Below are 12,633 nucleotides of genomic sequence, written 5' to 3'. Positions count from 1 at the left end.
TAGGGAACATGTTTATGAACGGTAGGATCTAAACAAGTGTGAAACCCAAGGTTACAAAAAATGAATAGTAAACTCCAAAGAGGCTTTTATAAGAGAGTAGGAAAAATTCTAAAAAAATATTAAAATGAATACACATAAAAATATTCTCAATCCATTATTTTTTATTTACTATATTTTGAACTAAAATATTCTCAGTCCATTATTTTTTATTTACTATATTTTGAACTCAATTTATTATTTATTATTTATTTTACTTTTATAATGAGAAAAATATTATAAGATTCACCAATTTTAAAATGTAGATATTACTTGATTTTAAATCACACATATTTTCTAGTTTTTTGTTTTGAGAAATAAATTTTCAAAATGACAAATCAAAATATATTTCTAGAATTCTTAAAACAAAATCTTAAAATAGAAAACTAAAAATAAACTCAAAACTGACACACAAACCAAATCGGTCCAAAGTTGCTCATTCATTTGCATTTTTATTTTTTCTTTGTTCATTGAATTTAGGATGCGTTTGATTGCGAATATGAATTTTGCAAGGAAATAAAATAATTTATAGCCAATTCAATTGCCTAGAATTTATTTGTATGAAAATTATTAGTTAAATGTATTCGATTTAGCTTTTAACCTAGAAATACTATATTTGTCCATTTTTATTGATGGGTAAATGTGAGAGAGGGGGGATAAATGTGTGTGTGTGTGTGTGAGAGAGAGAGAGAGAGAGAGAGAGAGAGAGAGAGAGAGAGAGAGAGAATTACCTAGAAAATAACAATCACCCATTCTTAAAGAAAATGTCTTTCACTATTTTTGATGAAAACATGGTTATATAATCATAAGTTGAAAAATATTTTTCATAAACCAAATTATCAATCAAACACCTAAAAAGTAGAAATTTGGATAAAAGTGACATTTTTCATAGAAAATAAAGCCAATCAAACACATTTGTGTGCTTTTGATTACGAACATAAATTTGTATGGACATCAAATAAAGGGAAAATTGCTACAGTGGTCCCTAACATTTTCATTTTTTGCAAACTTTATCCTATTATTCATTTTGTGCCAACGAAGATCAATAACCTTTCATAAATATGCACCTGAGGCCAATCTAGACGAAAATCATTCAAAACACCATCAGTTGACTTGGAAAGTTTCTTGAACCATCTACTACCGCGACAATTTTATTGGATGTTGATACTTTTTTGGATGATTTTATTAGATATTGATCCCTTAATTTTTCCAATCAACTGACGGTATTTTGGATGGTTTTCGTTCAAATGGACCTCATGTACATATTTATGAAAGGTTTTGAACGTCTGCTAGCACAAAATGAAGGTTAAAGTAAAGCCTACAAAAAATGAAAAGATTAGGGACCGCTGCTGCAATTTTTTTTAAAATAAATTCTAGAAAATTCAATTGCCTTGAATTTATTTGTATGAAAATTATTAATTATATATGGTTGATTTGTTTAATTTTTAATTTAGAAAATATTATACTTATCCATTTTTTAGTTGTAGTAGATGAGAGAAATGATAAATAAGAGAGAGAAAAAGAGAGTCAATTAACTCGAAAATAAAAACCACCACTTCCTAAAAACAAGTTTTCCATATTTCTAAGGAAAATATTGTCACGTGTTCAAAAGTCGAAAAATATTTTGTATGGAAAAAATATCAATCAAATACTCAAAAAATAGGAATTTGAATGAAAAATAATATTATTCATGAAAAATTAAGTCAATCTTAATACACTCTTGGATTGCATTATTTCTTCGTCCATTGGATCACTACTTGGCCATTGTATATCTACCATTATTTCGAGACTATTTTTTTTAAATTTATTTTTAATAATACATTTTTGTAATAAAATATTTTTCACGTAAAATTATTTTTTTTTCCCATTTTTTAATCACACAATCTTAAAAAATGCATTATTTCAGAACCTTTTTTTTTTAATGGTTGACAAACATGTGCCTACCAGTGTCTATAGTCCATTGACTCTTTGAGCGCGTATATTTCACGATTTCTTCACCACTTGCCTATTAATTGTGAGAGCCTCGTCCACAGTCTCTCCTTCTCTCTCTGGTCTCTACTGTCGTCAACGATTTTTACTTTATTTCACTATCCAGTCCCTTTGAAAACCCTACATTGTCAGTGAAACCCCCTAAAACCCAAATCTGTGAAAATCAACAGCAGCCAAAGGTGCGAAATCCATCATTTTATTCGGCTCTTTCTGTCTCGCTCTAGGTTTTTCACAAAAAAAATTTGGCACTATTTTTTGTTGTTTAGGTATAAATCGAAATTAGGGCTTCTTTTTATTTTCGAGAGCGAGGCAATTGGAGAATTGTATTGTATATTGAAAATGGAAGCTGCGGCCGGTGTAGCCGTCGCACGCGGTGTTTCTATGCCGATGTCAACGTCATCTCAGCCTTCTCGTAAGGAGTGGCGGGCTGTTTCCGAGCAATCGGCTCGAAACCTCACTAGTGAGGTACATTTTAGTCGAAAACCCTACTTGCATTGCAATTTAATTTTTTTTTTTTCATCGACATCGGTTTCTTTATTTGTGTGAAGAAAATTGTTTTTGGTTTAAACTTGTATCTTAAAGTTAGAGTTTCCAATTTTTCTGTTCTTTTTATTTTATTTTTAATTTGTATTTGGGCCGCCACATTAGGACATGGAGCTTTCCAAGCTAGGCCAATCTGATGAGAGATTGATATATGAGGTAATTGCTTTCTATAAAAAATCAGTTTTAATTCTCTTTTTACTAGTTTCTTTCGTTTTTTGAGTGGAGATGATTTGGACTCTTATATTAAGGTGCAGCAGGGAAGAGAACACACGGACGTGGATTTCTGCACAATAACTATTGACAGGGGTTTGGACAATGATATTTTGCAGCAAAAACTTTTAACTGTGGTGAAACAAAGAGAGGAATTGCAGCATATGGAGATTGAGCTCCAGGCACAAGTCGTTATAAGATCTGAGATTATGGAGATGCAGAAGTCATATGATGCACAGATCAAAGAGCATGCAAATGCCAATGTCAAATTTCAGGTTTTGCTTTATTCTCTCTGCTAATTACTAGTGTGTTCTTAGATATGGGAGTGTTTTTCTATTTTGGCATTCATGGGGGTTTTGTTGTGGAATATTGGGCATGACTGGTTGTTTAGGAGCAACTGCATGAGAAGGAGCAAATAATTCATGAGCTAGAGAGAAAGATGGAAGATAAAGCAAGGGAGCTGAATGCAATTAGATTAGATAAAGAAGCGGTGAGTTTGAGATTCTTATGGCAATTTGTTTCTAGTCAATTTGGGTTTTCTGCCACTAATTCCCATTTCCCAGTGCTTGTTTTGCTAAATTTATCCTACCGTCTACCGTAGCAGGCTTGGGCCAAAGAGGATCTTCTAAGGGAACAAAGCAAGGAGCTCCAAAGCTTCAGGTTTGCCCTTGTGTTTGCATTGGAATTTCATTTGCCTTCGTGTTGGCTATGTGTTACTTGTCCCTTTTGATTGTTCAAACATATAGGCTGTGCATTTAACGAGCTTGAAGTTTTACAATTTATTTGCTTAGAGCAAGTGTATTTACATTATGCGATTTTCAGAATCTGATTATTGATGATATCGTATTGTTCGTGGCTCTGGCAGATCGAACTATTGTTAGATGAAACTTATATTTCGTTTCGAATCTTATTTCACCTCCTTAGAAGTGTTTAATGTCTCAGGTATATAAATTTATAACTGAAGGAACTGCGTCTTTTTTGCAGAAGAGAGAGGGATAGCACTGAAGCTGAAAGAGCACTGCATATTAGACAAATACATGATTTTCAGGAACATCTTCAAGAAAAAGAACAACAGCTCATGGAGTTGCAGGATCAGGTATGTTGTTTTGTGTCTATGATGAACATCTGGCAATACTGTTTTGATCGAATCTTCTGAGGTCTTGATCAGGTTACTATCTCGTTTGTTTGTCTTTTATCGGTTATTTTTAAATACTTTCACAATGGTTAAAAGGATATCAATGCACTGTAATTGCACATTTTAGCTTTTGCAGTCAACTTAAACTGCGTAATTCATGATTATCTTATGACATGTGGTTTCTGCACTGTGCACTGTGATGTGTGCTCTGCCAATGCTTTTGATAAAATAAAATGATTTGTCTCGACTTAAGTTTTGTTTCTTGAAATGTTAGTCACTCTGCCTTGCCTCTTCTCTGTCCAATTAAAGTTCTTTAAAAGGGGTATATATTATTTTGTGGGGGTCAACTTAGACTGTTAATTATGGTCTTTCAGCATAGGGTTGCTCAAGAAACTATTGTTTTCAAAGATGAGCAATTAAGAGAGGCACAAGCTTGGATGACTCGTGCTCAGGAAATGGATGCTTTACAATCAACTACCAACCACAGTTTACAAGCTGAACTACGAGAACGTGTAGAGCAGTATAATCAACTGTGGCTTGTTTGTCAAAGACAGGTGGTTAAGTTATCGAAGTATTTTTAGTCCTCCACATTCAAATGCTAAATTTTATTTTGAAATCTGTTTTTAAGTAGACTCATTAGCTTTATCAAATTCATTAGTTTGGTGAGATGGAGAGGTTTCATCTGCATATTCAACAACTTCAGCTTGAATTGGCCGATGCAAGAGAAAAGAGTGGAAGTTACTCTGATGCTTCTCACATCTCCCAGATAAATCCCAAAGATGCTTCTGAAGCTGGACAAAGCAATGGTAGCCAGCTGGAGGTGAAAGGAAATGGGACACTGAGTGAAAACTCTGGTAGCGTACAAAATGGGAATGTCGAAGGCACTCCGTCTTTTGTTCCGGGAGTGAACACTTCAATGCAGGTAGAACTGTTCTCATTCTGGATTTTGCCCTAATCGTGTGAGTTGTGCCAGATACATGTGTGGCAATATTAAGCCCCTGTTTGATCCCCGTTACCTGAAAATGAAAGGGGAATAGTATTTTTTACATGAATGAGTGGTTGAAAAAGAAGGAAAAGTTTTCGATTTACGTATAATATTATTTTATGGAAGATTGTGTGGTTGAAAATAGGAGAGAGAAAAATGGAATGTAATGTAATTTAATTTAATAGGGATCAAACAGGGGCTAAGTTAATGTTCATTATTTTTTGGATCATATACCTGCTCATTCTCTGCTGTATCATTGTTTTTGGATCATGTTGCTTGGTTTGATAGTCCGATTATTGCTCTACGTGTCATTAATGAAGAATGGGTTCATTCCCCCCAATCACTGCTGTTATTACTGCAACTTGGTCTGTCCTGTTATTTCTTACTTTCTAGTGATGATAAATAGGAGTTCTCATTTCCTTCCCACGTGAGGGAAAAGATATGGAGAATAGATGAGAACACTACCAACACTTTAATGTCCAGAAAAGCACAACATATACACTGACTCTTTTCATTAATTCTGAAATTTACATTTCTCAATAGACCGATGTTCATGGTGTTCCATTTGCTCCTCCATCCCTGCTCGGGTTGCCACCCTACCTTCCACCTGTCCAGGTGACTGCTTTGCATCCATTTGTTATGCATCAAGGGGTGCCCCATACAGTACCGTCACATGTCACACAATCTATTTTCCAGACTATACCTACCATGTCATCTCTTCAACCTTCACAGAACCTACAGGTAATCAATTAAAACATGTTGAATTATTGGTTATACGTGCAAGTTTTGGTAATCGTATCTGTTTCTTTCCTTGTGTTTAGACTGTATCAGATGGTCAACAGATGCCTGTCCTCAACCAGTTTCCTCTGCAAGCTGAACAGACCTCATCTGTAGCTGTTTCTAGTTATGACTATGAAGCATCTGTAAATGGGCAAGTTCTTTCTTCAAATTATTTCGATGCCAATATCAGTCGAGGGATGGAGCCTAACTCTATAGTTCCACCACCAAATAAAGAGGGGCAGGTAGTTAGTTCAAAGAAAGAATTAATCATTATACTTTCAAATGTTCAGCCCTATTCAGTTACTATGACCATTGTTCAGGCTTTTGAGTCCGTAGATGAAAGCTACCCAGATGTAGCACAATCTTATCAGAGCTTGCAACAAGTTTCTTCGCAGTTTCATGATGTGCTTAGATTGGATCCTCTGGAACATAATAATGAGACCAAGGTTTCCTTTTCCTGCTTTATTTTAATCAGTATAATATAGCTGTTCTGTTTTATGTTCATGCTCCTTCTGGTCATTACAGATTGAGAGTTTATCTTGATATTTTATTGGATAGGATAAGAATGACTGCCCTGTGACAGATCATAGACTAGAGAACAGAAATTCAATGGTGGAACAACCTAGTTCTTCTGTAAATGCACCCTTGTCTGAGTCGCCTAATCATGCTGTAAATATCAGCAAAATCACTATGAACACTGCCTCAGCTGCTGTTTCATCTGATGTCTCTGATGTCACTGTGTACCCTGGGCAGAAAAATTCTTATGTGATTGAAAAGCCTGCTGAGATTTCTCTACTTGACGAAAGATCATTACTAGCTTGCATAGTTCGCACAATTGGATCTGGTGGTAGAATTAGGATTGGTTCAACGGTCAGTTAAGTTGAATCATTTTTTTTTTTTTTAACAGTATTGGTCTTGTAATAATGATTTAGTTGATTATTTATTATTTTTGCGACAGCTTCCAAATAGGCTTGGAAAAATGCTTGCCCCCCTTCACTGGCATGATTATAAGAAGAAGTATGGGAAGCTTGATGACTTTGTGGCTGGTCATGCTGAAGTATGCCCTTTTTTTCCCCCCTGGTTTATATATTTGATAGAGCTTTATGTTAGGCATTGACTGTTCTTTTATCTTTATAGTTATTTGTAATTGAGGGGGACTACATTCAGCTTCGAGAAGGTGCACAAGAAATAATAGCAGCCACAGCAGCTGTTGCCAAAGTTGCTGCAGCACCATCTTCGTATCCAACACTGTTACCTTCTATGGCAGTCACTCCCATGGCACAAGCGCCCCGAATGAAGGTCTCCTCGCTTGACTTCACATCTGCAGATGCTAATAAGACCAATTTCAATGAGATTGCAGCCTCTAGACCTTCACATCTTGTTGGCAATCCTTCTATGTTCTCTGCAATTCGGAATCAGAACATGAATGGTGCTTCCTTTAGTGTTGCTGGGGGAGTATCAAATATTAAAATTTTGAGCAAACCTAAGGATCACATGGAGCAGAATGGATCCGAAAACTCTGAACAACTGACAGTTGGAAATGGAATAAACACTGATACAAATGGTGTTTTCCAAAGGAAGGATGCATCTCATGGGAAGTCCAGTGTCAGTTTAATAGGCAAACATCAGGGCAGGTATTGACTTTAGAATTTCATATAACTGATAAATTCTATGCATTCTTCAGAATAGAAGCTTACTGATATCAACTACTGCTTTTGCTAGGGCAACTGGTGCTGCATCAAGTCCTAGAAGATAGTAAGTACACTATATTTTTATCTGTGTTGTGCTTTTATGTTTCATTTCTTATTAAAATAGATAATATGCTTTATTCTGCTGTTTAGCTTGTGGACAAAGCTTATGTGCATCTCTTCCCTCCAATTTTTGTTTGGAATAGACTCCTCGAAACGTGTGAATTTGAAAGCATATAAAAGTGAATCGAAAGTTAAAACTAAAGAGGACGAGTGGAAAGGTGAAATGATGGACATCAGAAATTCAAGCTTTCACCGTGATTTGTATTTTAGATTGAGGATATAGCTATATATCTCAAATGTTACATGTACCAAGGAGATATGCAATGTGACAGGGTAAAAAGTAAACACCATATGGGTTGGGTGCATTTCTTTAACTATGTTTATTTGTGTTTTATCTGGAATATACATTCAAGCTTGTGCTTCATGCCCGACCAGTCGGTAAGGTTTGACCAATTGTTGTAGAGTAGAATTGGTGCCATATTCTTTTATTTGTTCATTTAACATGTTAATTATGTCAAGGTATTCGAAGAGGTTTTAAAGTGATCATGCACTAATATAAAACTTTTAAGGGTTGGCCCACTTGTTCTTGCACTAAAAGGGTATTAAGTAGGCATTTTGGAAGCTCCGTTGTTTAAATTCATACTTTCAGAAACTACGTTTGCGTGATGTTTATTTTGCCTTTGGATTGTTGTATAATTTTTTAGCCTCATTGTCATTGATTTTGGCCTTTGATTCTGTAGAATATATCTTGGAGCTTGTGTGGGGAACGCCATGACTAGTTAAACACCAAGTGCTACTGGAGATGATGAGAAGAGGGAGGTTATATGCTCTCGAGTTGGAATCTCCAATTTATTCTATGAGATTGAGAGTACTGGCTGCATTAAATCACATGTTCAGTTCGATTGGAAGAACTTGTTTTTCTTTTGCATTTTTGTGTACTGGAAACTGTATATTTACCTGCATTGATGTTCTGGTGCATCTTTCGGGTTTAAAATTATTGAAAAATGGTGGTGATTTTTGTAACTCTTATTTTTCAAAGGTTGGTATCCCAGCTTCTGCATTTGAAGTCAGTTCATTCATTAGCAATGCTATTGTTGTCTGAAATTTTTTTTAAATGTCATGAATAAGGTTGTCACATCCCAGGTTACGGCAAAGAATAATGTTATTCATAGTGAAAACTACGGGTAGTGTCATATACACATGGCAAACTGTTAGTTGATATATGAGGCAATAAAAATCAAATTACAGTTGGTCATGTGTATGTAATGTAGGGGCGACTATTGACTTCATCATGAATAAAATTACTCTACGGTGAACTAGAGAATATAAAATTGTCTTGTGGGAGAAAAGGTAAAATTGTTTGAGAGTGGGAATATGAAAAGAAAGAAAGTGTTGTGAGGTACATTGAGCCTACTAATCTCCAAGTTGGATCATTGATTGTCAATCCCATTTTCATTGCAGTTCGGTTATTGATTAGTTAATCAGAATTCCTTGGCAGAATTTCATAGAATAATTTCATTACTTTGTGCTGTGGCTGGTTCTGTCAAGTTTTCAGTATCTGTTTCCTACGACAGAATATGCTATTAACCATTTTTCGCTTTGCCCAATATTGACTAAAACTTTTCCTTTTCTCTCGGCAGCAAGGAGGGTCTTACTGCTGAAAGAAGCCACGTGCATTTAAGCTTAATCAACTTGCTCATTTATTTGGGACAAACAAGAAGAAAAAATAGAGGATTCAATGCCTTTCTATCGGACTGCACATTTGAAACTTTTGCTACCGAGAACATAGCAAAACAATACTCCTTGAAGGTTGTTGATAAACCAAGATTGCAACGTGTTCCAATCAAGAATCCACAGGTTCAGTTATGCGGGGAACGTGAAAGAATGTTTGGAGCTGTTGAGGATCTGCTGTCATAATTCCATTGGTCCAATGGTTTAGGAAAAGTTGTTTTCCATTATTTAAAGTCTTCTAGTTTGCAATAATAAAGCAAGTTTATTCAAAGTCAAATTGCTGCGGTTCATTTCTATCTACTTAGCAATTGTAATAGTTTTGACTAGGACCTATCTTTGGTATCAAAGCTTCATCACCATGGCATCCAACAAAGAAAGGACTGAGGTTTTGGAGGCTGAACTTGGTGGAGTTCGAGAAGGGATGCAACAGATGGAACGTGATGTGACTGATAAGTTGCACTGGTTGAAGGAGACCATCAACTTGGCTTTCAGAACCTATGCTCTACAACTGAGAATCCGCTAGCCACCACAACACCGAAAGAGATGGCTTTTCTCGTACCAACATAGATGATAACAACGGAGGCCGAGTAGGCAAAACTTGAGTTCTTCGTTACTCCTGCGTCAATCCTACAGTGGTGGTTCAACTGAGTTGATCAATTCTTCGAGTATCAAGACACTCCAAAAGCACAAAAAGTATCCTCGGCATCATTCCACCTCGAAGATGAAGCCAACCAATAGTGGCAATGGCTATACCGAGCATATAAAAAGGATGAGCGATTGGTGGCATGGGCAAGCTGTGGGCTCCATTTGGACACACCAAATGGGAAGACATTTACGAGGCACTATCACAGGGTTAAGCAGGTGAATTCCTTGCGAGACTACCAGGAGTATGGGAGGTTGGGCAAACAAGTGCATGGGTGGAAGCAGAAGGCATTAGTAGGCACATTTATGGGAGATCTCTAGGCCGAAATAGCAGAGGGCATATGGATGTTCAAGCCAAAGTTGTTGAAGGAAGCCATTAGATAACCAACTTCTTTGTCAGCAGAGATTCCACAATTCATTCGGCCACATCTGCTGGACATTTCTATTCCTGCAAAGTCTAGCTTCACATCTCCAATAAAGCGCTTGACATGGGAGGAAATGCAGAAGAGTCAAGCTCCAAGTCTTTGTTTTAATTGCAATGACAACTTCACTGTAGGCCATAAATGTCGAAGCCCACAAGTTTTGCTACCAAAAGGAAGCCACATTGGTATCAAGTTTGAAGAGGTTCTTGATGACGCGGTAGAAAAACCCATAACTAATCTCCAGCCTGAACCAGAGATATCACTGCATATTTTAACTGATGGTCAACCTCCAGAATCATGAGAGTCGTGGCCACAGTCGGACATTATGAGGTGGTTGTCCTCATTGACCCACAACTTCATTAACGAGAATGTAGCTAATTTGTGAGAGTAGGAATCCAAGGGAGGTTCGAGCATCGAGCATGTGCATGTCTTTACTTCAGGGTATCCCTTTCTCTCTTACTCTCTACTCTTTATAGATCTTCTGGTCTATAGACAATTGGAAAAAAAATGAAAATGGAGTTTTAGTGGAAAAATCAAGCTCAAAATGTACAAGGAACTTCGAAGGAATTATGACAAGGAAAATCTATGTTTGCTATTTGCATACAAAATGCAGCAGATGAACCACAGCATGATGCACATTCAGATATGTAGCACTTGATCGAGGCCTTTGAGGAATTTTTTTAAGAGCCGAAACAATCACCTTCAGCAAGAGAGATTGACCACCACATCACTCTAAAAGAAGGAACGGAGCCCTTCAATAAAGTTGAAAATCGGAAAGAGCAAGTTCATTACACGTTAAAAGTAGGGCTTTCAAAATCAATTAGTAGACCTTTTCATCTCCTATTTTATTGGTTAAAAAGAAAGATGGCTCATGGTGCTTTTGTAACTAAATACATAATGATGGTTGTAGGGGGTTTGTTTCCGGAAGATAATAGGGAGCCAATTAGTTAGGTCAACCACACAAATCAGCAAAGACTATCAAATGGGCCATGAGCAACATTAACTAAAAAATGTTTCGAATGACGTCATTAATTTTTAGATCAAGTTGTTGGTTTGGGTCCCAACTTGTGGTGTTATTTCAATCCTTGGCCAAAACCTATGAAATTAACCATTAAACATCGTCCTAAGATTCATTGGGTATCAATAAAAAATGTGGCCATGATGTGGCGTCCCTCTTTTCGTGGTGGTGGTGGTGGTGGTTTTTTTTGGGGGGGCGGGGGTCAAGTGGCTTTGTTCTTTTTTAAATAATGCTATCTAATACAAGTAATGTTAATTGATATGTCATTTTACATGTGACTCATATTCTTACTTTTTAAATGTCATGTGGTGCTCAATTGCCCTACATTTTTTTAAAAATAAAGTATTTATTATTTAGAATGTTAAATGAATTCAAAGAGAAGATCATGCATGTTCGTTAGTGACCGTGCTGAGACATAGGCTAGCCCACATTTGAAGGCGAGGCCGTTGAGACTCATGTCCACAGCCAGCGTGGGGCCACATTAATTGTAAATAAACTTGCATAACATTACAATTATTATTATTATTATTGTTGTTGTTGTTGTTGTTATTATTATTATTATTATTTATTTATTTATTTTTTGTGATTTCAGTTTTATAATTTTCGAAAGTTAGATCCTAGATTTTCTAAAGATTATGTTTCTTTCAAGTCAGAGGAATTCATCAATTTATATATAATTATTCCTCTCGTAAAAAAAAAATTATATTGCCGTAAATGAAAATTGCTCTTTTGCTTGCATTGTATCCCAACTTGAATCTCATTTAAATATTAAAGTTGTAGCATCTTTCGGCATAGTTTCATATTCAACTTGAGCAGTGACTTAAAGGAAAGGGCGGGTCACCAACTCAATGAGTCTAAGTTCAATTGCTAACCGTTAATTGAGCCGGCGACTTCAACTTCCTTTCAAATACAATGAAAACCATTTTATTAAATAATAAAATAGTTATGGAAATTATCATTCACTAAAATAATACTTCATTGAGTTCAACCTTTATTTTGGGTTTGGAAGGGGAGGGGAAAAACAATAAAGAATAAATTATTTTATCTATAATGAAAATGATATCATTATATAATAAAATAATTATGATAATTATCATTCGCATCATTAATCCAATTTTTTTTATTTTTTTTTTTGAGTCTTTATTGGTGGGATGGGGCAAAATAATAAAGATTAAATTGATGGGATTATGTGAAATGGACCAACTATGAACTATGCAAATAAAAATTTAAGGTTAAGAACTGAAAAGACTGATTTTAAAGGTCGAAGGGTGTATTTATTTTCTACAAGTGCTAAAGGTTAAGGCTTATTTTTTGAGTATTAATAAAAGGTTTTTCTATTTTAACCTTTAATTCCCTTTAGCTTAAAAAAAATAAGAGGAAAAATGAATGAC

At 35.7% G+C, this 12,633-nt stretch overlaps 1 protein-coding gene across 6 annotated transcripts; it reads left to right on the top strand.

Annotated features, from left to right (window-relative positions):
* The first annotated feature begins 2,071 nt into the window (after positions 1 to 2,071).
* On the top strand, positions 2,072 to 8,515 carry LOC111406151. 6 transcript variants are annotated; one of them, XM_023035383.1, is made up of 17 exons: positions 2,072 to 2,204; positions 2,292 to 2,490; positions 2,674 to 2,724; positions 2,826 to 3,053; positions 3,170 to 3,268; positions 3,380 to 3,438; positions 3,763 to 3,874; positions 4,288 to 4,467; positions 4,572 to 4,835; positions 5,442 to 5,639; positions 5,720 to 5,920; positions 5,999 to 6,124; positions 6,237 to 6,548; positions 6,637 to 6,735; positions 6,816 to 7,312; positions 7,401 to 7,433; positions 8,170 to 8,515. In XM_023035383.1, coding segments are annotated over exons 2-17 (2,586 nt in total). In that variant the 5' UTR covers positions 2,072 to 2,204; positions 2,292 to 2,364; the 3' UTR covers positions 8,171 to 8,515. The 6 variants fall into 6 exon arrangements, with proteins under 6 accessions (XP_022891151.1, XP_022891147.1, XP_022891152.1 ...); XM_023035379.1 differs by having other exon boundaries at positions 2,817 to 3,053; XM_023035384.1 differs by having other exon boundaries at positions 2,072 to 2,490; positions 2,898 to 3,053.
* Positions 8,516 to 12,633: the final 4,118 nt, after the last annotated feature.

The sequence above is a fragment of the Olea europaea genome, chromosome 12 (genome assembly GCF_002742605.1).
Source record: "Olea europaea var. sylvestris chromosome 12, O_europaea_v1, whole genome shotgun sequence".
Lineage (NCBI taxonomy): Eukaryota > Viridiplantae > Streptophyta > Magnoliopsida > Lamiales > Oleaceae > Olea > Olea europaea.
This window is presented reverse-complemented; position numbering and strand designations above follow the sequence as displayed.

Coding starts and splice junctions, on each gene's coding strand:
- LOC111406151 (XM_023035379.1), top strand. CDS start 2,365: ATGGAAGCTGCGGCCGGTGTAGCCGTCGCACGCGGTGTTTCTATGCCG. Junction 2,725..2,816: donor ATGAGAGATTGATATATGAG/GTAATTGCTTTC, acceptor TCTTATATTAAG/GTGCAGCAGGGAAGAGAACA. Junction 7,313..7,400: donor ATAGGCAAACATCAGGGCAG/GTATTGACTTTA, acceptor TGCTTTTGCTAG/GGCAACTGGTGCTGCATCAA.